Raw genomic sequence first — 24,564 nt, 5'->3', positions numbered from 1 at the left:
ATATGTTTCATTGTCTCTTAAATTCAATTTCTTGCCAAAAAAAAACTTGATTCATTTTGTTGTACAATGCTTTGTACTTAATATATCTTTTGAGAAAAATATCACCTTGCCTTTGAATATTTATTTTGAAATTTTATTGTTCGTCTTGCCAAATCATTCTACGCAAATTCCAATTTACCATAAAAAAAATTACTTGCCAATTCTCTTTAAAACTTCTTAGATCTCCTTGCCGTACATATATCTTTTTATATATCTTTGGACACAAAATAAATTGACTTTTATACAACGATTTGTGTTATTATATACATGTACTCTTTTTAGTCTATTGGTTCTTTTTTGCAGCAATAAGGGCAGTGGCCCAACTAGATGACTAATGTGGGACCTCCTCCGCTCCCCCACCCGGAGATTTTTTTTAACATATGCTCTCCTGGATTTTTTTCTGGGGGTCCATGAACTTCAACCAGTCCCTGGGATAGTTGAGCCACTGATTTAGGGGTAAGGTCTATGGTTCCCTTGCTCTTCTTGAGAATGCCCATGTGTAAAATGGCGAAATGGCTATCGGTTTATATTAGTGGTTGACCAGCTGCAAATAAATAAATATTGAAGAGTGTTCGATCCTTTTTTTCTGTTTCACACTGTGATTACTAGTGTTTCCATGTCACTTTGCAACGATACAGCCCCACCTCTTCTTAATTGTATCTCTGTCCTTTAGATGGAATGCCTTTAACAAATAAACGGTGTTTATTAGAGGGTCGAGGGCCTTGTTAACGAACAGCGCTTGTCAATTAGACAAGGAGAAGACCTACTACCAAATACACAAGGTTCAAGACAAACAAAAATCCCTAGAACAAAACAAAGAGGACCACCCATCTAGAGTGACTAACATCCTCTTGTCTTATACTTGTATCACGATTAGCATGGTGTAAAATATCACAAGATAGTGACGTTTCTACTTGGAAGGTGGGAGGGGGCACATTCAAATGTTTAATATAGAGAAAGAATTGCCTCTAAGCGATCTAAAACAAATTTTGCTTTCTCACATAATTATTCATAGAATGCCTCTATCCCAAGATTAGACAGATTCAAATTTAATTGTACAAGTCTAAATAACTACGTTTGGTCCAGCGAGACGGCAGGGCATTATTACACTTCTTGAACACTTGCAATTGGATTTGTAACTTCGGCTGGACCCGGATACAGGATGGTATGGCTGATGGTGGGGAAATGTTGAAGGGAACATCAAGGCAATGATAGATGGGAGGTAACTCTTGTTATAGTTTGTCTATTTAGACCACAATTCCAATATATGATATTTGCGCGCAAGTTGTGAAAAAATTGCTAGACAATTCGGTATCAAGTTTGGAGATTCATATAGCTAATAACGATTAAAGCAAACAGTTAATTTCCTTTTGCAATATACTGATAAGTTGTCGACAGTGGAACGTGAGCACGTATAACTCCATTACATTTGCATTGTTATGCATTAAGTACCAAATTAAACCAGTCAGGTCAAGCAGATTCAAATTGGACAAAATGCTCCAACAAATATTAAGCCCTAATTAATAATAATATAAGCCTATTAATTATTCTCTTCGGAGAGGAATGCATGTATTTCAGCAATCCTGCAAACATCTAAAGGGGAATAACTCTTATTAATAAACGTGAATTCCAGACTACATTAAATAAAGAAACTTTTGATGGATATATCACAGTTCTATTGGTATTAAATAAAACAGATAATTTACATAAATTACAATTTACAATTAAGCCTATATTTAAATATTCATTATACAAACATCATGGTACTTGGTGAGATTCGAAATTACTGACCAAGGCAAGAAAGCTATTTTCTGTCTTTGGGTTGTTTGGCAAAAACGGCAACTTGCTACATCACAAGAATTTCATGCAGAACATTCCATAAACATACACACGAATAGTGTCATCTTTGTTGTAGAGAAGTTTTCTAAAAATTTGTGTTTATAAGAGAAACTGATAGTGATCTGTGAAATTGCAAGAGCCAAAGACGTCTGATTGAAAATTGGAATTGTGCAAATTGATGCTATCGGTATACCTGATGCACATGAAAAAAGTTTAGAAAACCTGTTTACAATTCCTGTAAATAAAAAATCTAACGATAAACCTAATTGAGAATTGTTTCGTTGACCTTAAATATTTAAAGCAGAAATATCTTTCTACTGGCCTAATAATGAGCTGAAGAAATTGAAAGATGTTTTACAGATGTGTTATCATTATACCAAGCATTCAAGGTAAAACAACATATAATCTTATAAATGCATTTAGTATTTGTTCACTGTGGTTTTAACAAAATTAATCTCAAGTGGACCTTTAACAAACATTCTGACACTGGAATATATATATATATATAGACTTAATATGTTTGCAAACAATGAAAGTGGTCAGGAGTTCTGAACACAACTCACAACTCAGTTGTCTTGGAAACTTATGACCGTTTTTCTGATTTGCATCCATACTTAACTAGTAATATGGTGTGGGGGTCTCTTTAAACAATATGGTGCTTGATTTTAATAATGATTTGTGTAGAAACAACAAGATAATATCATTCAATAAAAGTCTAAAAGTCAGACGCCAGATAAAAGTCTAAAAGTTTGGATACCGGTTATCCCATCATGTTATCATTACGTATCTTGTAAAGATGCCCTTAAAGCTGCTTCTAACATAGCCTCATCATCTTGTTCATAATCCTAGAGTAGAGTAGAAAATAGTAGAAGTTACAGTATACTCTGCGTAAACCAGCAGACACTAGGGCCGTAAAACATTTTCAGATGTGTAACTCCTTTTCATTTTAATTGCAACTTCTGCTAAATGCAAAGGATACAAAATGCAGAAAGGGGTAATATAGATGTATTAAATTAAATGTCAGATATCAAAGTAATATTTAAACATTTAGATTATATTAAGTAAAATTGTCCTGTTTAAATGAAATGAATGGAGTTTTAGGTTTTCCTGGTTAAGAAGTAGGCGGAGGGATCAAAACTAAATAAAAATTAACCAGTATTAAATAGATGAAAAAGTATCTTAGGATCTTAAAATGTTCTTACCACATACGTATCATATTCAAATTTATGTCTAAGATTTAAATGTTGTAAAAAGTTACCACTGGTACGATTAGGATCACCCCATGGCATCGACAAACATACTGGGCATACCTACAAATAGAACAAAAATAATTACAGAACTTCAGTTCAGTGTAGGACTCAATTACCTCAGGTTTCCTAATTTATAATCTTCAAACTATTTGTGTCACCACTAAAATTTGACATAACTGCATAGTTTTTACTCAAGGCAATATAATGGGTCAAGTTCTGAGATAGTAACTCTCGATGCTAAAAATGACTATGTGTCAATAAGAAACAATGTCCATAGGCAAAGTGATATAGAAAATACTAATAAAATTGTAAAAATTCTATGTGATAAATGAGCTATCATTTGTAATACTTTGTATTCTTGTAAATTGTGCAAAATTTTATACAAATAAACAATTATTATCATTATTATTATCATTAAAATAATACAGATCCACTGGAAAACGAAACTAAAAATCTCAGGCAAGCTGTGCCCCTTCGACTTACCACTTTAGCGGGACTATCTCTATGAATGTTGTTACAATGTTTAACTAAAGCTGCAAGGTCAAGGTTACACTGACCACAGTACGGACATTTAAACGTCGCTCGATTTGGTGCATCACTGGAATAAAATAAAACAATTACTCCTGAAATTCAGTGTCCTAAAAATTTGTACCTTTTCATGTTAAATTTCTAACAGAGCCTGTTTTCAAAGAATCCTTTATACTAAGTAAATATGCAGTAAATAATATTCTTGTGTCCATAACCAAACCTTCCTGCCCCACCTTGTGACCTACAGAGTCTGTTTATTGATGATCCTTTGCAACATACCCAACTCCCCTTCCCTCTTAATTTTCCCACTTACCTAGGAAAGGACTGAGAGGTCTGTTTGACTGGTTTAAATACAGGAAGAGATGTATCAACTTTTTCACACGAACTAACATGTTCTCGAAGTTGTATTAAAGTTAGCTGGAAAAAATCAGACTGGGAATGAACACATTGCTGACTAAAACACGAAATTGTATTTCTGAACACTTACAATACTGTAGAAACATTTTTCAGGGCCTTTACAAGGTCATCTTTTGATATGTCAAAAATCGTTAAGGGCAAGGGGTCTGGAGCTGCCTTAGGTAACACCTTTTCTGAACACATCATATCATGTTTCTGGTTTTTATAGACTAGCATTGTGAGAAATTGTGAAAAATGGCCTTAATACATACAGATTTGCCACACCATTTACAACAAGATTTCTTCTTTTTCAGTAATTTGTTTAACTCGGAAGCTTTCTTCAACTGAGAGGGTTTAAAAATGTTTCTACATTGAGGACATCTTGGTTCTGCCAATTCTTTATAACCTTCTAAACAACCTGCACAGTATCTGCAATACAGACGTATATATTGTTTAGAGGAAAGCATATAGTTTCAAACTCGGATAATTTCAGACATACATTGATTTGAAGGCTCGAATATTGATGGTGAGCTATGAACACTATTACTGAATGGCTTAGCTAAGTAAATGTTCCTGGGACTAAGGTAGGATTGGACAAACAAATAGCTAACTTGTCCCTTTAAGAAACTGTAGATAATTATTGACATAATTTTATTGTTTTCTTCTGGCTAATTATATTTTCACTGACTCGACAGCATTTGATCTGAAATGACAGGTGTAGACTTACACATGATCATTTCCACACGATATTTTCACAGGCTCCAGAAATATTTCTAGACAGATTGGACAAGTGAATTGATCTGTCGAGTCAGCAGAACCCAGATCAATAGACCCACTGCTGCCGGTTTCATACGTTTCTTCGAGATGTGAGCTAGATTTCATCGGTTTTACGGCCATACCAATTCTGATCTTTAACAAAATATGTTAAGAATTGATTACTCTAACTGTGTGTTGAAAGATAGACGGTTCTTAGGACTAAAATGTCATATTCTGATAAATTCTTATTTCTTCACAGAAATTAGTCCAAAAAGTTATTTACACCGGAAGTTGAAATCTGACTATAGAGTTGCGCCCCTTGCATCAGATGGCGCTACAACGACCGGAAGTTCTCCATGTTTGTTTTGGAATTTTGTCAATAAGAAAGTTTGAAGAATTTGTAATTAATAAAGACTTGATTAAAAAGAAATTGGTTTCTCCGGAACCAGTGAGTAACGACTTACTTCACTGACACAAGTGAGGCTACGCCTTTCCCTCCTAAAAGTGGAGTCTCAGTCAGTTGAACAGTTCACACTTGTCAATCTCATGTCAGGTGCCCCTCCACTGCTCCAGTCACTGCCACTAGCCTCATACCTGTTTTTCGGTCATGTATCTTTTTACAGTTGGGAAATGGTAGGACATTGCACACTTAGTGACATTTCATTTTGTTGTATTTGATTGTAATTATGAAAATTGATTTTCTAGGTATGGGACTTATTAAAGAAGTGATAGTAACTGTACTATCGATACTGGCTATAGTTCTCCTATCAGAAGCTTGCAATGAGGATATCTGTGGACCTCAAGTCAGTAAATGTATGTTGATAAAATGCTGTGAATGTGACATGTCAGATAAGAAGAACTGTACTTGCTGTAATGATTGTCAAGTCTGTTTGTCCAAGTTTTATACTGAATGCTGTGATTGTGTGGGTAGGTTGATAGTTCTTTCTGTCCCCTTTTTGTTTATGATACAATGATCCTTTATATGGAATTAACATTATGATTTACTATGCATCCAGCGCAATCCTCGGAAGGTAGAGTTTACATAGTTAATATTCCATTTTTGAGCATGATAACTGCAGACATAATCTTAAACAATTAAGTGTATTGTTTCATTTTCTTAAATTTTTTTTTGAATATTTTTACAGGTCTGTGTGCTAAACAAGATCCTCATGACACACCACGTAAAACGAGCTCTGTAGAAGATTTAATAGATCCTATACCTGATTTATTTAAAGTCCTAACTGAACAAGTTGATAGGTTAATGAGATGGACGTCAAAATCTTACCCAGCGTTATCAGAGGTGTTTACTAAACCTAGTGGTAATAACATGGACACTTCATCTACATTTGGTATGTATCTACTCTGAAGAATATAAGTAATCTTAGCACCTTGAGCTCATTGACATCCGCCTGAATTCGGCCACTTTCGCGGTCCTCATCGATTGAGTTTAACAAGGACAAGGAATAGTCTTTCACTTGTACCATAAAGTAACGCCACCTAAGCTATTTGCTGCAACCAATCGATCTCTATTTCAGTTATAACAATCTCACCCAAAGCTTTCATTCAGACAATTAATCTTCTTCATTTGGTTTGTGTTTTCATTTATTATGCAATAATCTTTTTTTTTACGTGGATAAGAATAAGTTTCATTACACAAAAGTGACATAGTCCTTTAACATTTAGCTCATAGGTATCATATGGTTAAACTAATGACAGATGACCATAGTAACATTATCTGACAGGCTGGCTATACTCAAAGAATTTTGTGATTAGAATGATAAAAATTACTTTTTGTTTATTTTTATATTTGTTTGTTTATATTTCAGATGTAGGTAAATCCCTAGAGAAGGCTATAGAAGAAGAACTATTGTCCAAACAGAACTGTACAGTGGCCTTCATGTCACAATGTATGTCCATCAGAAAGTGTAAGCTATCTTGTAAATCTATGGGTGCTGCTAAATACAGGTGGTTTCATGACAATGCCTGTTGTGAATGTATCAGTTCCACATGTTATGACTATGGATTAAATCAACCCCAGTGCCTTAAATGTCCTCTAGATGATGAGTTACTAGAATTGGAACTGGCTGAGGGGGTGAAGAACGAAGGAGCCGGGCAAATGCTTTCTGCTGTTGAAAGAATGATGGACAAAGTTTGAAGACTCTTATCAAACTATGTAACTTCTGTGCTTATTTATTAAGTTAAAGGACACAATATTAGGGCACAAATTAAACAGATTCTCCAATTTTAGAAATGGATGATTTTTGATTTTGGTAAAGGGAGATAATTTGATTGTCAGATGAAGTTGGGTCTGAAAATAATTCCAAATTTGTAATACTGTTCACAAGTTTGATAAATTCAGAACTCTGATAAAATATGTTATATTTAGAACTTCAATCGTGGCTACAGCAGCTCTAATTTTTAATAAACAATTATAACGAACAAAAAAAAATGAAAACTTACAAAAGTGCCAGAAAGATCTAAATTAGAGTAATTTTCAATTGTAGAAGCCAATTATTATGCTGTTTGTGCCCATTTTAAATCCATACATTTTACACAATTTAGCATGTTGCATTATTCATCCTTCAAGCTAAGTCAATTTTAATCAAAATGATGATCCCACAGAGTTAGTTATTATATTTAATGAGTATGATAATCAAAATGTGCCTTGCAATCAATTTTATGCTCTTAGTCATCTTAGACTTTATTGATTTCTTTTTGTCCAAGTTGATGAACTTCTTCACTGTTGTGTCATGCATTTCACATTTCTGTGTATATTCCTTAAATTGTGTCTGTCTAAGAATGTCCTTTATATCACTATTACAGCTGGACATTTAAGGTCTTCTGTTGGACATTACTGGCTTCAAAAGCTAGGGGTCATATAAGGTTGTGCATTTTTAATTCTTGATAAATTTGTGTTCATTTCATCCAGAATTTATAGTAGATGGTTTCTGAATTTTTTTGTCTTTTTTTTTTAATTTTTATAACATTAGATCATTCCTATAGCAAGCTCTAGTTTGTTATTCAATAGCTTTAATTAATATGCAAGATATGTTTAATTTATGTGCATATATTTTGCATATCAATGAGTAGTTAGTAATTGTATATTTTGATTAATTATTAGATCTGTATACTGCTTTTTAAGGAAAATTCTGATTTTTTCAACTTTATAACTACATCTGACAGATGTCTGTTCATTTGTAGTCAGAAAAACTAAGGTTGTGTTTTTGTTTATACTCTATATTTTTATAGATCTTTTTACATATATTTCCATTCTGTATCTTTATATAATAAAGTGCTTTATAGACAATTTACTTTTCTTTTTGCAAAGGAATTTAACATGGTTTTCTTGCCTATGCATGTTGGAAATATTCTTCAATTTAAATTGAATTTGAAGGGAACACTTACACCTTCTGTTTAGAAATAAGCATAATTTTGTGGGAACCTCACATTTATGTGTAAAGCAAGGGCCCAATTCCCATACACATGCCAAGGCTTTGAATCCCGTGAACTAGAAACGTTGCCACTTTCTAGAAATTGCCCAAAAGACCAGCATAGTGACATTGAAATGTGTCAATATAATATGAGTGACAGGGTATAGAAAACACCCCTTATTTAATCACGACTCTAAATTCCTGTCCAATACTTACTGGTCACTCACAACGCCAGGTTTAAAGTGAAGTGACAGCACAGACACACCCAGCGCTTTGTAATTAGAGAGTGTGAACACCGTGGATGACATGATGAGGATTTGAAAGGGAACTGGATTGAAGTGACACGACAAACAAAACACCCAGCGCTTTGTAATTAGAGAGCCTGGACTTCGTGGATGACATGATGAGGTTTTGAAAGGGAACTGGCTTGAGGAAGGGTTGTTTAGCAGCTTGTTATAGAATGTTTGAATCTTGATGTCATTTGTATTTAGGGCTGTGAGTAGACCGAAACACCCGACTCTATTCCAACCTCTGATAGCTATTTGGACAGGATGTAGGCTGGTGTAACTGTCAATATATCCATCAGAGGCTGGAATGGAGGCAGATGTTTCGGACTAAGCTATGAGTAACGTCAAACAAATGGTGGTTGTGGGTTTACATTTTTCTCGGCAGGATCACGCTCGCTTAACTTATGCTGTTATTCTTGTTAAACATGTTCAGATCTAGGCTTAACATAACTGAATGAATTTAACGATATACTTTGGTCGCTTCTTTCCACAGAGCTTTTATGTAAAATGAAAATAGCCAGGACACCGGCCGTAGCCTATTGGCGCGGAGGATGAAATACAGGGCTGACATCAGTAAATGATTTACTACATTCATCACTATAACAGAGAGTTCTAATAGATACACCGTCGATACATTCAAATCAAAAGGGCAATTTGAGATCTGGGCAGAACCGTTTAGAAAGCTCTGATGAACAAAAAAGTGACGTTTCGTTAATATGATTCACTATAATGTTATTTTAAAACCAGTATATACAATGTACAGGTTATACATAACAAAACAATATTGAAAAATAACATAATATTCTCTCATACTATTTGTATATATTAACAATATTTCTGGCAGGGGTGGGGAGCTCCAGTAGCCACGGGCCTGAGACGCACCCTCCACAAGCGCCACGTATAATAGGTCAAAGTAAGAAATGCTCTTTCGTATTAATCCAGGCACACACAACAAAATTTATTAATAAATATTAAAAACTTCTAAAAAATAATTTTCATCAATCGTGGTGAGATTCAGGTGAGGCTATCAAAAATATCTTCTGTAGAAACTTTGTTATATCACCTGAAAAACGAAGATATATATACTGTATATTCTCGAGTACTAGACGCAGCATTGTAAAATTACTGTATATTCTCGAGTACTAGATGCAGCATTGTATAATTACTGTATATTCTCGAGTACTAGACGCAGCATTGTATAATTACTGTATATTCTCGAGTACTAGACGCAGCATTGTATAATTACTGTATATTCTCGAGTACTAGACGCAGCATTGTATAATTACTGTATATTCTCGAGTACTAGACGCAACATTGTATAATTACTGTATATTCTCGAGTACTAGACGCAACATTGTATACTTACTGTATATTCTCGAGTACTAGACACAGCATTGTATAATTACTGTATATTCTCGAGTACTAGACGCGGCATTGTATAATTACTGTATATCAATACATCATTTTCATGTGCTTTTGAGAAACACGATAAACCATACATAATCAACCATAAGGTTCGATTTTTCATATTATTGATTTCGTTAATAGAATATCAAAGTAAACTTACCAAATATTTTAAAAGAATATTTATAATAAACAAAGGGAAAGTAGAAAAATAGTCCACTGAACATAAATATCACAACATAGAGGTACTCCATTCTTGGTGATGTGACAATCGGGGCTATTACTAGATAGATCGAGGCTAGAAGCACTATTATTGGAATGATTATCGGCACCTATAAGCAATCAGAAATGTATTTTTAATTTCAAATGAACGTACAAAGAATTAAGGATGAAACACGCAATAACTTCTACGACAACAAAGCAATCTAAAAGGAACGTTAGTATTACTTGCGTTATCCGGGACGCCTTGCTAGGCCGCAATGGTGTGTCTAAACTTCGGTTTTATGATTTTGCGACGTTAAAAAGGTTACGGGGGCTATATCCTCATTCTCCAGGAAGACTATTTACCTTATATGGTCGTTCTAGATCTGGTTTAGTATATCTGAGAACCAAGAGAGAAGCTGCCGTCATACCATAGAATATCCAAGCAACAAACCCAAAGAACCCAATCAATTCTCCAAGATTTCCTGGCAGTAACATCAGGAATCCTATCACGGTCTAAAGTACAGAAAATATTAGCAAATTAGCAACATGCATGGCAAAAATAGCAGGTTTCGTTAACATAAATGGGGGCGTGGCTTATTATGTTAATTTCTGAACTAACTGTTGACTCCGAGTGCTTTCAATTCACCAAGCATCATCGTTTAAACCACTGCCCAAATAGCTTCGTTTGAGGCAGCAAATTTCGTAAATCAAAACAACTTCTTCATACGAGAGGGGTAGCCAGTACTCATATAATATTCACGGGAATAGTGTGTGTGTTCATCTTTACGAAACAAACTGTATGTTGAAGCGTGTTGATTGGCCAGTTACTTTCGTCCCTAATACAAGGTTTACCTGAAACAGCGAATCACAATAGATATATGTAATAGTTTTTTGTTTTAAGTAACGATACTCGAATTTACTTATCGTTTTCTATCCCATAATAATATGTACTTACAGTAAATATAAGAGACGGTAATGGAGTGCATTTTTTTATATGTATAAAAGATAACACATTAGCTAGATGACCATCTCGAGCGGCCACCAGACTTAGTCTACCACTGGCGAATAGAATACCATTAGCAGCTCCGAGACAAGACAATACCACAAACACTGGCATAATCCAGGCCATTACACCTAGTACCTTCTGCCCCCAAACCTGAAAATGAGTTGGATATGCATCATAAATCTACAAAGTCAGAGATAAGTCTTCTAGTCTCCAAGACAGGACAAGGGTTAGCTCAGCAAATGCAGGTGCAAGCGGCTGATATGCAATGGTACAATAAACTTGTGGCCAAACCGCATGTGTATATATGCTGAAGATCTCTCGCCAACTAGAAAATGAACAAAAGTGTTATTTTCTCTGGGCAGAAGGGCGCAAAAGTTTCATTTGCGTAAAATTCATTTACAAATGCTAAGGCAATGTTAACACTGTACATGTATTTCATTTTGGATGTTTGGAAAACGTGTATCTGTATCGTTGCTAAACTAAAAGATGGATATTTTGAGCGGAGACTCTTTAATCACGTGCTTCCCTCCGACGGTAATAGACGATTTCTTACCATGGCCACAGCATCTGATAGTACCATTTCTTCTTTAGAGATGACAGAAAAATACCCGATATTCACAAATAGATAACATATAGTGGTTAATGGTATACCAAATCCTAGAGCTAGTGGTAGATTTCTACAAAGGAGAAAATAAGCATTCATTGACTGCAATGGTCCACGTTCTTGTTTCACGGCCTTGATTCGATTGTATGCTAGGGAATACGGCCAACCAGGGCCCTCGATTCCATGCGTAATTATTTCTTACAGTTATTCTGTCGAGGGCTCAGATTGGTTGTATTCGCTAGCGTACAATCTAATCAAATTGCAGTATTCACAAACTTCCACGAAACGAGAAAGTGGACCATTGCAGTCAAGGTATCAAATGAAGGCGTAACAGCTTGACATCGTGAAGATTTACTAATCAGTTCTGGTTACTTACCGGGTTGGATTTTCAAGTTCTTCTGTAACAAAATTTAGATTGTTCCTGAAAAGAACAGAATTATTTAAAGTCAAAAGGTAAATCCCATTATCTAAAGATTGAACAATTGTTAACGCTTGTTTAAAATACTCTTGTTGTCAACATCTCAAGGATGAGGCTCTTTTATATCTGAAACGAGTTCGTTTACGAATTACCACTCAGAAATTAGGCTGGCTCTTATCATTGAGGTCTTAAAAGCCTGGTGCTGTGACCCCCCGTTTTAGTCAATTCTCTGTCCCTCCTTTTGCCCCTCCACCTGATACTACTGTTACACAATAGGTCTACACAATGACCTATGTATGGGCAATATTTATGGCTTGTTAAACGTTTTCTTGATCAAAGAAACCATAAACGACCTACCAGCCATCATACGCCCAAAGACCATTATAAAAAGCTAAAGCTAACGCCGCTGGTTCGGTTTCTTCCGTTCCCTCAAAGCCTTCTGAGATATACTTCGTATGACCTATAACAATATATCAAAATATTACAAATCTTACAAACATTGGAACGCTACAAGAACGCTCATGAAATGAATATACCAGCGGGATCTTTATATCTTGATATTATCTTGGTTAGGTGTTGGTGAAATAGGGCTCCGTCACTGGTGGAATCCCTACGGGGTTTGTCCTGCTTTGAACCTCCACCCCCTCCTTACCCCTTAGTTTCAAATTCCACATCATTGAGTTAAATGTCTGGTATTATCAACTCCTCTTGAAAATTCTGTGCCCCCACCGACGTATTTATAGAAACGCCTCTGCTGCTCTTATACATCTATATTGAGAAAAAAATCTTTTTACCTGTGGCCATCATATAAAAACCGCCTACAGTGATCACGCCTATAGCTATCAATTTACTCGCGGTTAACCAGTTCTGTAATCTTGTAGCCAGTTTGACACTGTAACAATTTATAGCGGCGACAAATACTGAAAAAAATAAGACTAGATTTAAAAATCTATCATTGGAATAACAATACGGTCATCGTGGGGGGTCATCGTGGGGGTCATCTTGGGGGGTCATCGTGGGGGTTGTGCTTCAGCTTTTACGGAAAATACCGAGGATTGCCGAATGCGGAATAATTTTCCGGAACACAGATGTCAGTGTGCGAACTAGTCAGTGGCGGAGCCAGGTTTACGATCGAGATTGCCTGCATTTCTAACCTAGTTATGACACTTTTGACATGAGTTTTTTTTAAAACTCAATGTCCAAAGGGTTAATAGTACTCTTAAGCCACTTACTCATAAAAACCATAGCCATGATCTTCTTGATAGACTCATCAGCTTCACAATCACCATAAAACGGTTGAATCAGATACGTCGTTAAACTGAGACACAAGATGGCGAACATGGTGGGTCGGAGTATAAACACGCCCACCCAGTCGTACAGGAACGCCGGCACTGGACCCCAACACTTATTCATCGGTTGGAAGGTGAACATGAGATAAGAGTGTTCTGCTCCCGACAGAGGAATGGCTGATCCAAGTTCAGCATACGACAGGGCACCTGAAAATATATAGTATAATTGTGTGAACAATGCGCACCATTGTATAACACGCAGCCTATATTATAATTTTATAAAGTAGAGCTTCTGAAAATATATAGTATAATTGTGTGAACAATGCGCACCATTGTATAACACGCGGCCTTTACTATAATTATATAAGTAGAGCTACTGAAAATATATAGTATAATTGTGTGAACAATGCGCACCATTGTATAACACGCAGCCTATATTATGATTGAATAAAGTAGAGCTACTGAAAATATATAGTATAATCGTGTGAACAATGCGCACCATTGTATAACACGCGGCCTTTACTATAATTATATAAGTAGAGCTACTGAAAATATACAGTATAATTGTGTGAACAATGCGCACCATTATATAACACGCAGTATATAACCTATTGCTGAAATATTAGTAATACTAATACTTAGTATTACTTATATACAATATGAATATGAAAGAGATTAGATGCCTTGACGAGAGCCTTACATTAAGCGTATAACGTAGAGCATATTTAGGTATAGGTTAAGTATTCTTGAAACAATTGCAGTTTTCTGTAATCAGATGAGTGGGCAAGGCATAATATTATACATTATCAAAAACAAGACGTATTTGTTCATGATGCACATGTATGTTTTAAATGTGTCAATATGAGAGTAGAATGCCTATATTCACGATATGCTTCTGACTCTTTCAAATTCCATGCTTATAAGATGTCGAATTCTAGTATGCTTAGTGTATGGACAATTGATACAAACATGGCTTAAGCAAGTCCAGAATGCAAACAAAAGAAGAAAACATACCAACCCATAAGCGCCAACAACCCACATAATGCCCATAATACCAAACTCATAGCCACAGATCCGGCTCCGGCTAACACCCCTCGTGGTGACACAAACACTCCCGAACCTGAAAAGATAAACAGCAGTTTTGAATCTTGAACGATGCTTTGTATTATGACCTACAGCAACTATAGTGTTTTCAGTCGGTGAATAACTGGGCAAAACATTCGTATTTTTCCGGCAGATATCCACAGATCTCTTAAAAGAAGGGGTTTTATGCACTTGAGTAAGTTTGCAAAGGAACATAACAACAGCAAGAAAGCTCAAGACAAAATCAATTTCGGTAATGGAGAGTCTGGTAGCCTTGGAAATCAGTGTCAAGAGGTTTGGCAAAGGACCGCCGGTATAAAAGACCCCCTTGAAGTTATTATCCTTTACAAAATTCCTAATAAAATATGAAAGTTTGGCCTTTCAATTGACCACCGAGGTGGTAGAGCAGCTCGAGGTTTGAAAGAAGTCGACATGTGGGTGCTGTTGTAGAATATTTACCTATCATGGTCCCGACCACCAAGGCTATTCCACTGAATAGACCAACATTCTTCTTCAGTTTCATATCACCATTCGGCTGTTTCTCGTCTACAAACTTATCCATTTCTAAAAAATAACAATACAGCTTTGAACCTTTAATTCGGAACTTACCTGATCAATGTTTCGTGCATGCGTTCATTTTTACAAAACGAAATGTAAATATTTCTACGTACAAGTTGATTGGTCGGTTTGCAACTCACGTGACGTCATGAACACTTATTATTTCAATCCTTAATATGAAGTTTGCCTGCTTAAGAGGAACACGGTAGAAATGTGTTATAGTTTCGGTCGATGACGGAATAATGGGTATGATACTTGTATAATAGTGGGCGGGGGGAGGGGGGAGGGGGGGTGGTATATCTGTAGTTGCAATAGCAAGGCCCTGTAAAAGAGATTATTATTATTATTATTTATTATCATTTTTCATCTGTCTCTCATATTAATGTAGCATATTAATGTGTACAGATCGATCAGTAAGAGTTTTAGCTTACCAATTTATATTAAATATGTATGTAAATCACATTAATTATTGAATCTATATTCCTGGTGTAATTACATGTCAATTACAATTATATATAGCCGTTGTTAGCCATGCCTGAAGACTGTACAGTGTGACAATTGTATTATACAGATACATGTTTAATTATCTACATTATTTTAACGGCTATTAATAGGTTCCATTCACTCATGACATTAAACGGGGTCAAAGTTCACAACATTCCCAGTCTTAACGTCAGCCATCTTCACAATGTCAAGCAATTACGAACTGCGTTTAATACTTTGACTTCATCAGGCTCTTTTCTTACATCACAGAAGTTTGTACATGAAACGATTTGATTCGATAGAACGATAGCGAATAAGCAAATCAGAGGCATTGACAGAAAGTCTATATACCATTAGCCTTTATAACGATGAATCTGATTGGCTGCATTCGCTTGCAAACATGATTCTATCAATCTTATATTTGACATATTGAGTTTCGTTTCGTGCTTTTCTGCGGGAGACTCCATTTACAATTGTGAAAAGTATATTAGATCTCAACAGGAAACAATAAAAACTGGCGCAGTTTCTTTAATCGTATAATAACTGATTACAGCATAGCTCAGCTGTTTGAATAGATGATGTAATTGTTACATTGCTATTATGCACAAAGTTTATCGAATATAAGGGTCAATGAAAAAATACAAAGTAGGCTGATATTACATTCATTTTACTCATATACTGAAAGGCACATCATGTGAATGTATCGTATTCACATATATCTTTATCTATATCTATATCTTTCAATTTGCTTACAATAATAACATATTTTGAAATGAGTTTACTGTAACTGCCTGTGTCAGAAGTCTGTTTGCAGTATTTTGCAGTATTTCAGTGACGTTTTTTTTGTCTTTCAGTATATATGTACCAGTAAACTAAATCCCTGTTGCTCTCTGCAGTGGCGTCCCTATGTATCAGAGAGTTCGGGGTGGAGCCACAGAATTGTCAGGGATGAGGACCCAAAAGAAATCCCTTTCCTAAATAAAATGATAAGAAATTGGAAAGTGGAAAGTCCTAGGCAAGCTTCAGGGTCCCGATTCTAATGTATATATGCCAAAGGATCTCTGATTGTGTCAGTTGCAGGGGGGCGAACTGAACTCCTTTTAAGAAATATCGACAGTTTGCCGTTACGTTCATTCTTATCTGGCATATTGGTTTTAAATTTATATTCCTAAGGATGATTGGAAAATATAAAATATTTAGTTTAGTTGGAACGTTCCTTCATTTATATCACAAACAAGTTAATCGATAATTAATTCACAGTTCGACAAGACAGATCTTTAAACTGATGATATTGAATTACAACGGATCGGGACGCTTTTTTCAAAAGCATGTGATGCTATGCAATACACCTATTTACTGTAAACGCAACATAAAGGTATGATGTATTAGGTTAATTAACACCCAGCCATGCTTTCTGTAAGCGATCCGTTGATCCGTTGACTTTCATTAACCGTGTACACTATGTTCACATTGTGTTCTTTCAAAAGCATGCTGTTTACAGTACATAAAGCTATGTTGTACACAGGCCCAACTTCTCAATTGAAGCTGAAATCAGTCTCTATCAGCTATTGGCCCCCATGCAAATGCGGCCGACCCTCCTTGGCACATTGGGCTAGTTACGGGCCTGACTGTCCAAGATAAATAAACACATGCTTCTCGGCTCGTATCAATAAACACTTGAGTTTCACTGACTGCCTACCTTGTTTGACCGAATCCGTTGTTGTCCTATATACTTCACACACTATCAAACACTAAACATATTGTTGTTGTGATAGTCACACGATGCCGTGTGATAAACACCTTTATCCTGCCACACCTTGCACTAGATATACACAAACATCGAGAGGTATGCGGTCACAAGACTTCTTTTTACATCATTGTTATGTTAACTGCATACACAACTAAGGCATAGGTGTTTACTCATGTGGAACATTATAAAGTAGAAATTTTTACATTGATTAAAATATCAATATATGACCTGTTTACTTGTATTCTGAACACAGAGACTGTTGTTATTTACAGCACAGTTCTATGAAGCTTTTGGCAGCCATATATAATCGTTTTCAATCGAATTTTCTGGTGACTTGGTGTTATATTAAAGGTGAACAATCGGGGTTTGAATTGGATTTTGTATATATGTAATTAACCTTCAGAAGTTCTAGAAATGTACGAGAAATGCAAACGGGTATAATTCCGGACACACATGGATTTGAAGCTTAAAATTACGACAGTGAGCTGTGAACACTTTTACTTTTAGCTTAGTTAACAAATTCTCCTTTCTGAGACTTTACAAGGATAAACTCACTAGCAAAGCCGTTTATGTTCATTCTTTTAGAACACCTGGTACCCGCGACTATAGAGCATGTCAGCCTGTAGTTAATGATATATCTTTGGTATATATATATTAGATTGAGGAGTGGAAAAAACAGAAAATTCGTCATTATAGGATTTTGTTAAAGATGGGTTTTTTAGTGTCAAATTAAGCAAAGTTTATCAATTGGTGTTTCTAATTAATTATCATGTATTCTTAATCATATCATTATGTTCTTATTGCATATAATTAAGAGTTTTAACCAATCATAAATGTCCATATATGTAGAGTCTGGATGAACAAAAAAAAAGACTTTTTGACATTTCTGGATCAGTCACTCATTGGAATTCTGCTGGTAATTCTCTTCTTATTTAGCTAATTATGAACTAATTATGGCTATGTGAGACAAACTGGTATTTAGAACACCTCTTCTTTCTATTAATATAAGTATTAGCATTTTCATTTTCATAAATGAAAATAAGGGAACCAACCTTTAAAAACCTGTCCTGAAATCTTGTATGTGCACAGATAAAATAAGTGAATGAGTTATTTCGAATGAAAAAAAACCAAACTACATAAATTATTGATCCAATAGAATTTAAGATCATTTAAAAGATATATATTTCAATAAAATATGTTACCAGGAGGTTTTTGAGGTTTTTGAAGTTTTTGACAGGTGTCTGAATTGAGGCTATATAGAACAGTGGCGTTTTATGATGTTCGACCACCCTCCTCCACACCCTTTTTAATATGTTATCATTTAATATAGTAAAAGATTTGTCAGTAACTCGATGGAAAATTTGGTGGCCCCAGATGGGCCTACTCACCTCAAGTATCCTAGAAACGCCACTGTGTTGACTGTCAGCTTAAGGGTGGGGTTGGGGGTTGTATTTAGTGTTTGAGGTGATTTTGGACAAACCCTGAGGTATTTTGGTGGGTGAGAAAGAACAAGTATTGGCCAACTGGAAGCTTGTCAAAAAACAGAATTAACTTCATTGCATCATAAAACTGTATAGAGTTCTATTATTACACCCAGATACCCTGTATTTCTTATAGTCCAATAAGTTCCTGAACATCAAACCTCAATTTGAGAATTATCTGTCTTTCAAAGTTACAGTTCAGGCCTAAAAAACAAATTGAAATGACGACAAGCTTATGCAGTGTATCACGAGGGAAACTTTAGTTACTAGAAGTTAGTTGAGTATTTCCACGGCGATAGGTTGTTCTTATACCCTTACAAAACAAAACAGTTTAGTCTTACCTGTCATGATGAATTATTTTTGAAATCCGATACTGTATATCAAAATTAAAAAAACAAAGATTGTTTTCCAAGTCATGAAAACACACCAATGTTGAGAGTACGTCGACACCTTGCAGTATGAAATAGCCTACTGGGCATTTCGTATCAAGCTATGAAAACAACGACCTGTGATGCTCAACCAGGTGAGACGTTGTCAACTAACTTTTCATTAGCTTCCAATTACAGTTATTCACTTGATATGTATAAATACAATACAATTACGCACCTTTTTCTGTATAAGTGGGCCAATGAAGACGGACAGAAATGGGATATGGAGGACATTTTGCCAAAAAGGAACACCAACAGCGACTAGACGCTTTTGTGTTGTTGGGTTCACTGGCGTTTTTCATGCCCGTGAAATATCTTTTTTGAAGTGAAACTTAAGCCATTTAAATGCTCAAAATACATTTCAGGCCATCTGAAATTCATTGGCTTCTGGGGTCCCCTGGCAGCCCCAGTTGATACACAACTCTCTGACTACACAGACAACAGTCATTGTACCAAGCAATAAATTTCGTCTGGGCAGGTAGGTTTCGGACTATCATTCAGGCCTAATCAAGCGATGAAATGAACAAGTTGATTACTAGCTATAATTGTCGCGGTTGACATTCTACTGTCATTTGACACAATAGTCCATTAAAGCTGTCGTGCCTAATAAAAATGGCTAGCAAAGGAAAACTGAGAATAAATTCGGGCATAGAATTAGAGACTTATGGTGAGCTCACTTTGTCTTAGTCCAATCTGACCCTACCATTCTTCGGACGTTATATTCCCAATGAATATCGGCACGTTTAGTCGAGGTATAAAATTTCACTTTGATGGGACTTTGCTCTGTAATTTGATTGGATTGTACGCTAGCGAATACAAGAGGTCTGTAAGCAACACACTATAACTTTTATAATCCTACTGTATTCGCCACCGTTTAATCCGATCGCTCAATTTTCATTTTCAAATTTCAAGAAAATAGTCTAATACAGTAAAGGTATTATACACAGTATTATTAGATGAAGTTGTTCTACCCTACGCTAGTTGCCATTATTTAGTCATGACAGCTTTAAGTTATTGGTATGTTACAAGTCAAAAGGATAACAATAGAATGTATAATATTGATGTATTGATAATACAATATTATGACATAATAACCAATCAATTGTCCTTCTCGATAATCATCTATATATAATATAGTGTCTATTATATCATTATATTCTCAATGGCGGCGCCAGTGACGTTACAAGGGAGGCGAGGAGGGGGGGGGGGGGGGGTATTTGCTACCTTAAAAATGCGGTTTGTAGGCCTATACTCAATTTTATCCCCTCTTCATTTTAAAAAAATTCAATACTATATAATTTTCGTATAGTCTTCTAAATACTCCAACCTAGACCATTCAGAACAAATCATTTCTTAGCTGCAACAATGGCATTTCCCCCTGAAAATTTTGTGGCCCTTGCTCGCCTCCCTGAACTAATGTTTCCTAGAAATGCCACTGAGCTACAAAACGTTCAGCCTGTGAGATAGCCTGGAAGTAGGCTTCAAACACTGTACAGAAACAATGGCAAATCATACCAACCAAATCGGTGCCATCTAATTTAATCACGTGACAGCAATATGGCGGGTTTAAATTACAGCTGAAAGAATTTAACTTTTTCAATGGTTTGTGTATTGATTTTGTTTATTGCAGCAGCTTGTCAACCATTTTCAGATCACTAGAGCGATGAATCAGGTGCTTTACCATATATATAGAAGCGTGACTAATAAGTATTCTTACGAAATCTTGAGTATTTTCCTCATATTTTGGGCATCCACGATGCTGAAACAATAGACGGCTGGTGCGATTTGCCCCTATTATGAAAAAGTTTGCACTGATGATTATGTTCTCAAATCTAGAGACAATCTTAAATTTTCAGCATTATTTTGTAGTTGATGTGGTATTTCATTTGAAAGGAAAAGGCTAAAATACCAGTCATTATCCACTAGGCCTAACTTATGGTTCTAGCTTATGGTTGGACATAAGGACTTACTGCCTGCCTTGCAGAGTAGAGCCTGGTCTAGTTGAATACTGAATTTTTCATTTATATTTCAGATGAAGTTAATACATCTTTCGTTTAAAGAAATCCAAAAACTTTCTGAAGATTTTAAAATATTATGGTAGAAGTTCAGCCATATGGAACCATATCAAAAATTTCCAAAAATTCCTGAAAATTATGTTCATTATCCATTAAGATTTTATGGAAACATTACGCAGAGTTTCCCAAATTCTGGAGCACCAGCTGGGCCAGAGAATAGGTTTCCTAGACAACAGAATGTTCTGAGAGGAGCTCCAAGGAATATTACTGATAATGATAAACTAACCAATAATTTTTTGAATTCCGTCCAACAATTTGAGTCTATGAAAAATGAATTTCGATCCAGGCATCTACATCAACAAGCAAACTCTCAAAGACAAGAAAATTTACCAAACTTTCATCAGAATAGACAAAACTACAGATCATGTTTAAATCAGAGATTGTACAATCCACTGACAGGAAATTTTGAGTCAACAAGTTCAAATAATATTCCAAGAAATACTAATATCCATCCAAATTTACGATTTCGGATGCCAAATCCAGCATTTATGAGTCACCAAATGCAACAGAGGTTCAATCTGCCACCCTGCCCTGCTGACTTAATACCACCTCTTCTACCTCCCCCTGTGCCACCCATGTTGCCTCCCCCTTTGCCACCCTTGCCACAATTTCAAGGACAAGGTCAAAAGTTTTTGACCAACAGCAACTATAGGGACAAGGGCAGAATTCCTTTACTGAATAGACCAATTGGACAGGATAACGTACCTCAAATGACTTCTTCATTTCTTGATAATGATACAAATCGTCAAGATCCATATTCAATGCCAAAACAGAGTTACTCAAAAGGATGCTCTGATAATTCATTCAGGAACAAACCATCCATGAATAAAAACCATCTTCAGGAAGACATTGACAGTGTTCAAAGTGGTCCTTCAGTCCAGTGCATCATATCTGTAAACTCTTCATCCATTGGCTATTCAGATGACCCCAATTTCATCCAATCATACAAGCCCTATGAATGTCCTCAAAGATTCGCTGACCCAAGATATTTAACTGATTGTGTTGAAAGATCTCAATATGCCAGAATGACAAACGCTGATGTAACACAAAACTCTAAACTAAAAACAAAATCACATGAAAAATACGAACGGCAAATGAAAATCAGCATTCTGGGTAATGGCATGAATTTAAGTGGCAAAATTGACAAATGTGAAATGCTTACAAAATCACAAAATTCCAATCTGAATCTGTCTGACTTCAAAATAGAAAAGTGGTCGTTTACCTCTCCGATGAAACTGAGTGTGAAAAAAGTGCCATCACTGGTATCCAGAAATAATATTTCAATGGATACAGGGAAAGAAAATAGGCCACAAGTCGTTTTGAAGAGATTATGCAAATCAACAGTGAAGAAACATTCCAAATATCTGTTACTGACTTCTCCAAATCGTGCTAGTACGCCATCAGACGTTAAACTGCTAAATCAAGACAAGAGAAGTAATTCTGAAAGTAACATTTTTGCTCAGAAAAACAAATTACGTAAATTTGAATTGGCTAAATTAGAATCAAAGCAGTTGAATCCATTGTGGTTAAGCCCAATTCTGTCAGAAAGTGAGCAATCCAAATTGAAGAGCCCTGGAAATGAATCTCTCGTGGAATCCAGCCTGAAAATTTCTGGACGCAGCAGACCAATGGTCAAATCAAGAAAGTGTAACAGGAATCTCTTTGACACGATTCCAAATCAAAGAGTCCAAAGTTCACAATCTCTAACATCTCTTTAAGAAGGAAATCAAAATTGACTCCACTCCAAGCATCAAAATATTACTCTCAAGCTAAAATTTCAGAAGCAGACTTAGACTGCTCCAGACTGGATTCCTCTTTCAAAATCCAGCAAACCACAAATTCTAAATTTGGAAATCCCAAAATGTTTGATCCTTGTGTCATCTCTATGGCAACTGGTTTCAGGAACTCTGCTCCATCAAATTGTCTTGGAAATTTCCATGACAACAATGTGATCTATTCCTCGAAAAATTCTGATTTTGGTTCCAAAGCTTGTAATGATGAGGCAATGCAGCCATCCAGTTTTGAGGATTTTGAGGACAATATAGGAACTTCTGATCATGAAGGTGCTTCAATTGGTGGAGAGTCCACAGAAGCAGACGCCAACTCAGGTGATGGCAGCCATTGTTCCAGCAATCTATCCCAATATTCAACAGTTTATGACGATTTTAAGAGAATTCAAGACAAAGCAATCAAAGAAGCCAAAAGTAGTAAAAAATTGCAAAAGTGTAAACAAATATCCACTTTCATCCCTTCCAAGAAAAAATGGCATTTGCGATCAAACACTTATCCATTGTTTAGTCCTGCTAAGAGGACACTTGCAGAAAAAGCTGAATTTAAAAATAGAGCTAGGCATACCAGGGGTGGGAGTTTACCAGAAAATATATCTCTTGCCCCTTGCAAGATTGTGATTGAAGATCTTATACAGATGAAAGACAGATTCAATTCCATTCAACGAAAATCACAAACTTTGTCTAATAGGAATTTCAAAGGGGAGAACCTCAACCCCAGATCCAATTCAGTTCCCATAAAGACTAGAACTAGAGTAAATCCTGCTCCAAATAAAAACAGTTCAACTGGCACTACCTGTACACAAATTGAAAAAACCACAAGGCCCAAAAGATTTGCATCCTCGGCGGCGTCATGTTCAAATGCTGTACCCTCAGCTAGGAATAGACACAGCTCTGAAAACAGTACATGCACAGTCTCATCTCAAACCTTCAGAACATCAAAATCCACAAGATCTATGGGAGCCTATTTCGATACTGCAACTTCGAAACTAGTGACAGTGTATCATCAACCATCAAAGGCTGGTCGAACCAAAATCTTAAGTCGACCGTCTTTTCTGCAATCTATGCAAGCTAAGCAGAAACTGACTTCTCATTTGTCCACAAAGGATTTGTGTCCAAAATCTTTGAACACCAAACCAAGGAGCATTAAATCCCCATTGACGGACAAGGAGCTTAATCTAAATGTCTGCGAAATTAATAAGTCTTCTGCCCGCAAACTTAGACCTGGAGGGTTGGGTATTGAATGGGCTGAGGTCCAATCTGGTTCACCTTTTGGAAGTGTCAAGAAGAAGGTAATAATGTCTGGTTCTTTGAAAGAACCATCTGAAGCTAGACTAGACTTGAAACGAAAACCTGCTTCTTCAAGATCTTTGGAAAACTCATCTGGAGGCAAGCCAGACTCAAAGAGAACATCTTTGACTGATTCGAGATGTACATTATCTGCTTGCAGAAGATCTGAAGAAGAGGA

The 24,564-nt window shown here is 35.9% G+C and overlaps 4 protein-coding genes across 4 annotated transcripts; 2 read left to right on the top strand and 2 right to left on the bottom strand.

Annotated features, from left to right (window-relative positions):
- Nucleotides 1–2,663: 2,663 nt before the first annotated feature.
- LOTGIDRAFT_67017 (hypothetical protein) lies at nt 2,664–4,850 on the bottom strand (the record flags this gene model as incomplete). The annotated part of the gene is made up of 6 exons (XM_009052619.1): nt 2,664–2,723; nt 3,081–3,188; nt 3,612–3,726; nt 3,970–4,073; nt 4,325–4,481; nt 4,780–4,850. Coding segments are annotated over 6 exons (615 nt in total), but the record flags the coding sequence as incomplete, so codon positions are not given.
- Nucleotides 4,851–5,142: 292 nt separating this feature from the next.
- Nucleotides 5,143–8,115, top strand: LOTGIDRAFT_231460 (hypothetical protein). The gene is made up of 4 exons (XM_009052879.1): nt 5,143–5,256; nt 5,514–5,735; nt 5,954–6,157; nt 6,635–8,115. Exons 2-4 carry the CDS (start codon nt 5,516–5,518, stop codon nt 6,961–6,963), a joined length of 753 nt encoding a protein of 250 aa, XP_009051127.1. The 5' UTR covers nt 5,143–5,256; nt 5,514–5,515; the 3' UTR covers nt 6,964–8,115.
- Nucleotides 8,116–9,524: 1,409 nt separating this feature from the next.
- On the bottom strand, nt 9,525–15,096 carry LOTGIDRAFT_159249 (hypothetical protein; the record flags this gene model as incomplete). The annotated part of the gene is made up of 11 exons (XM_009052878.1): nt 9,525–9,589; nt 10,094–10,262; nt 10,498–10,647; nt 11,090–11,290; nt 11,694–11,817; nt 12,121–12,165; nt 12,520–12,622; nt 12,957–13,082; nt 13,395–13,658; nt 14,470–14,571; nt 14,994–15,096. 11 exons carry the CDS (start codon nt 15,094–15,096, stop codon nt 9,525–9,527), a joined length of 1,452 nt encoding a protein of 483 aa, XP_009051126.1.
- A 6,251-nt stretch (nt 15,097–21,347) lies between these two features.
- Nucleotides 21,348–23,027, top strand: LOTGIDRAFT_159248 (hypothetical protein; the record flags this gene model as incomplete). Its single annotated transcript, XM_009052877.1, has 1 exon — nt 21,348–23,027. The coding sequence occupies one exon, from the start codon at nt 21,348–21,350 to the stop codon at nt 23,025–23,027; it is 1,680 nt and encodes a 559-aa protein (XP_009051125.1).
- Nucleotides 23,028–24,564: the final 1,537 nt, after the last annotated feature.

Source organism: Lottia gigantea, assembly GCF_000327385.1.
Source record: "Lottia gigantea unplaced genomic scaffold LOTGIsca_19, whole genome shotgun sequence".
Taxonomy (NCBI): Eukaryota; Metazoa; Mollusca; class Gastropoda; family Lottiidae; genus Lottia; species Lottia gigantea.
The sequence above is the reverse complement of the archived record's forward strand: the minus strand, read 5'-3'. Positions and strand labels throughout refer to the sequence as shown.

Excerpts from the sequence above, each read along its gene's own strand:
- LOTGIDRAFT_231460 (XM_009052879.1), top strand. The coding sequence starts at position 5,516 with ATGGGACTTATTAAAGAAGTGATAGTAACTGTACTATCGATACTGGCT. Across the intron at positions 5,736-5,953 it reads TGAATGCTGTGATTGTGTGG|GTCTGTGTGCTAAACAAGAT; the intron begins GTAGGTTGATAG and ends ATATTTTTACAG. Across the intron at positions 6,158-6,634 it reads GGACACTTCATCTACATTTG|ATGTAGGTAAATCCCTAGAG; the intron begins GTATGTATCTAC and ends TTTATATTTCAG.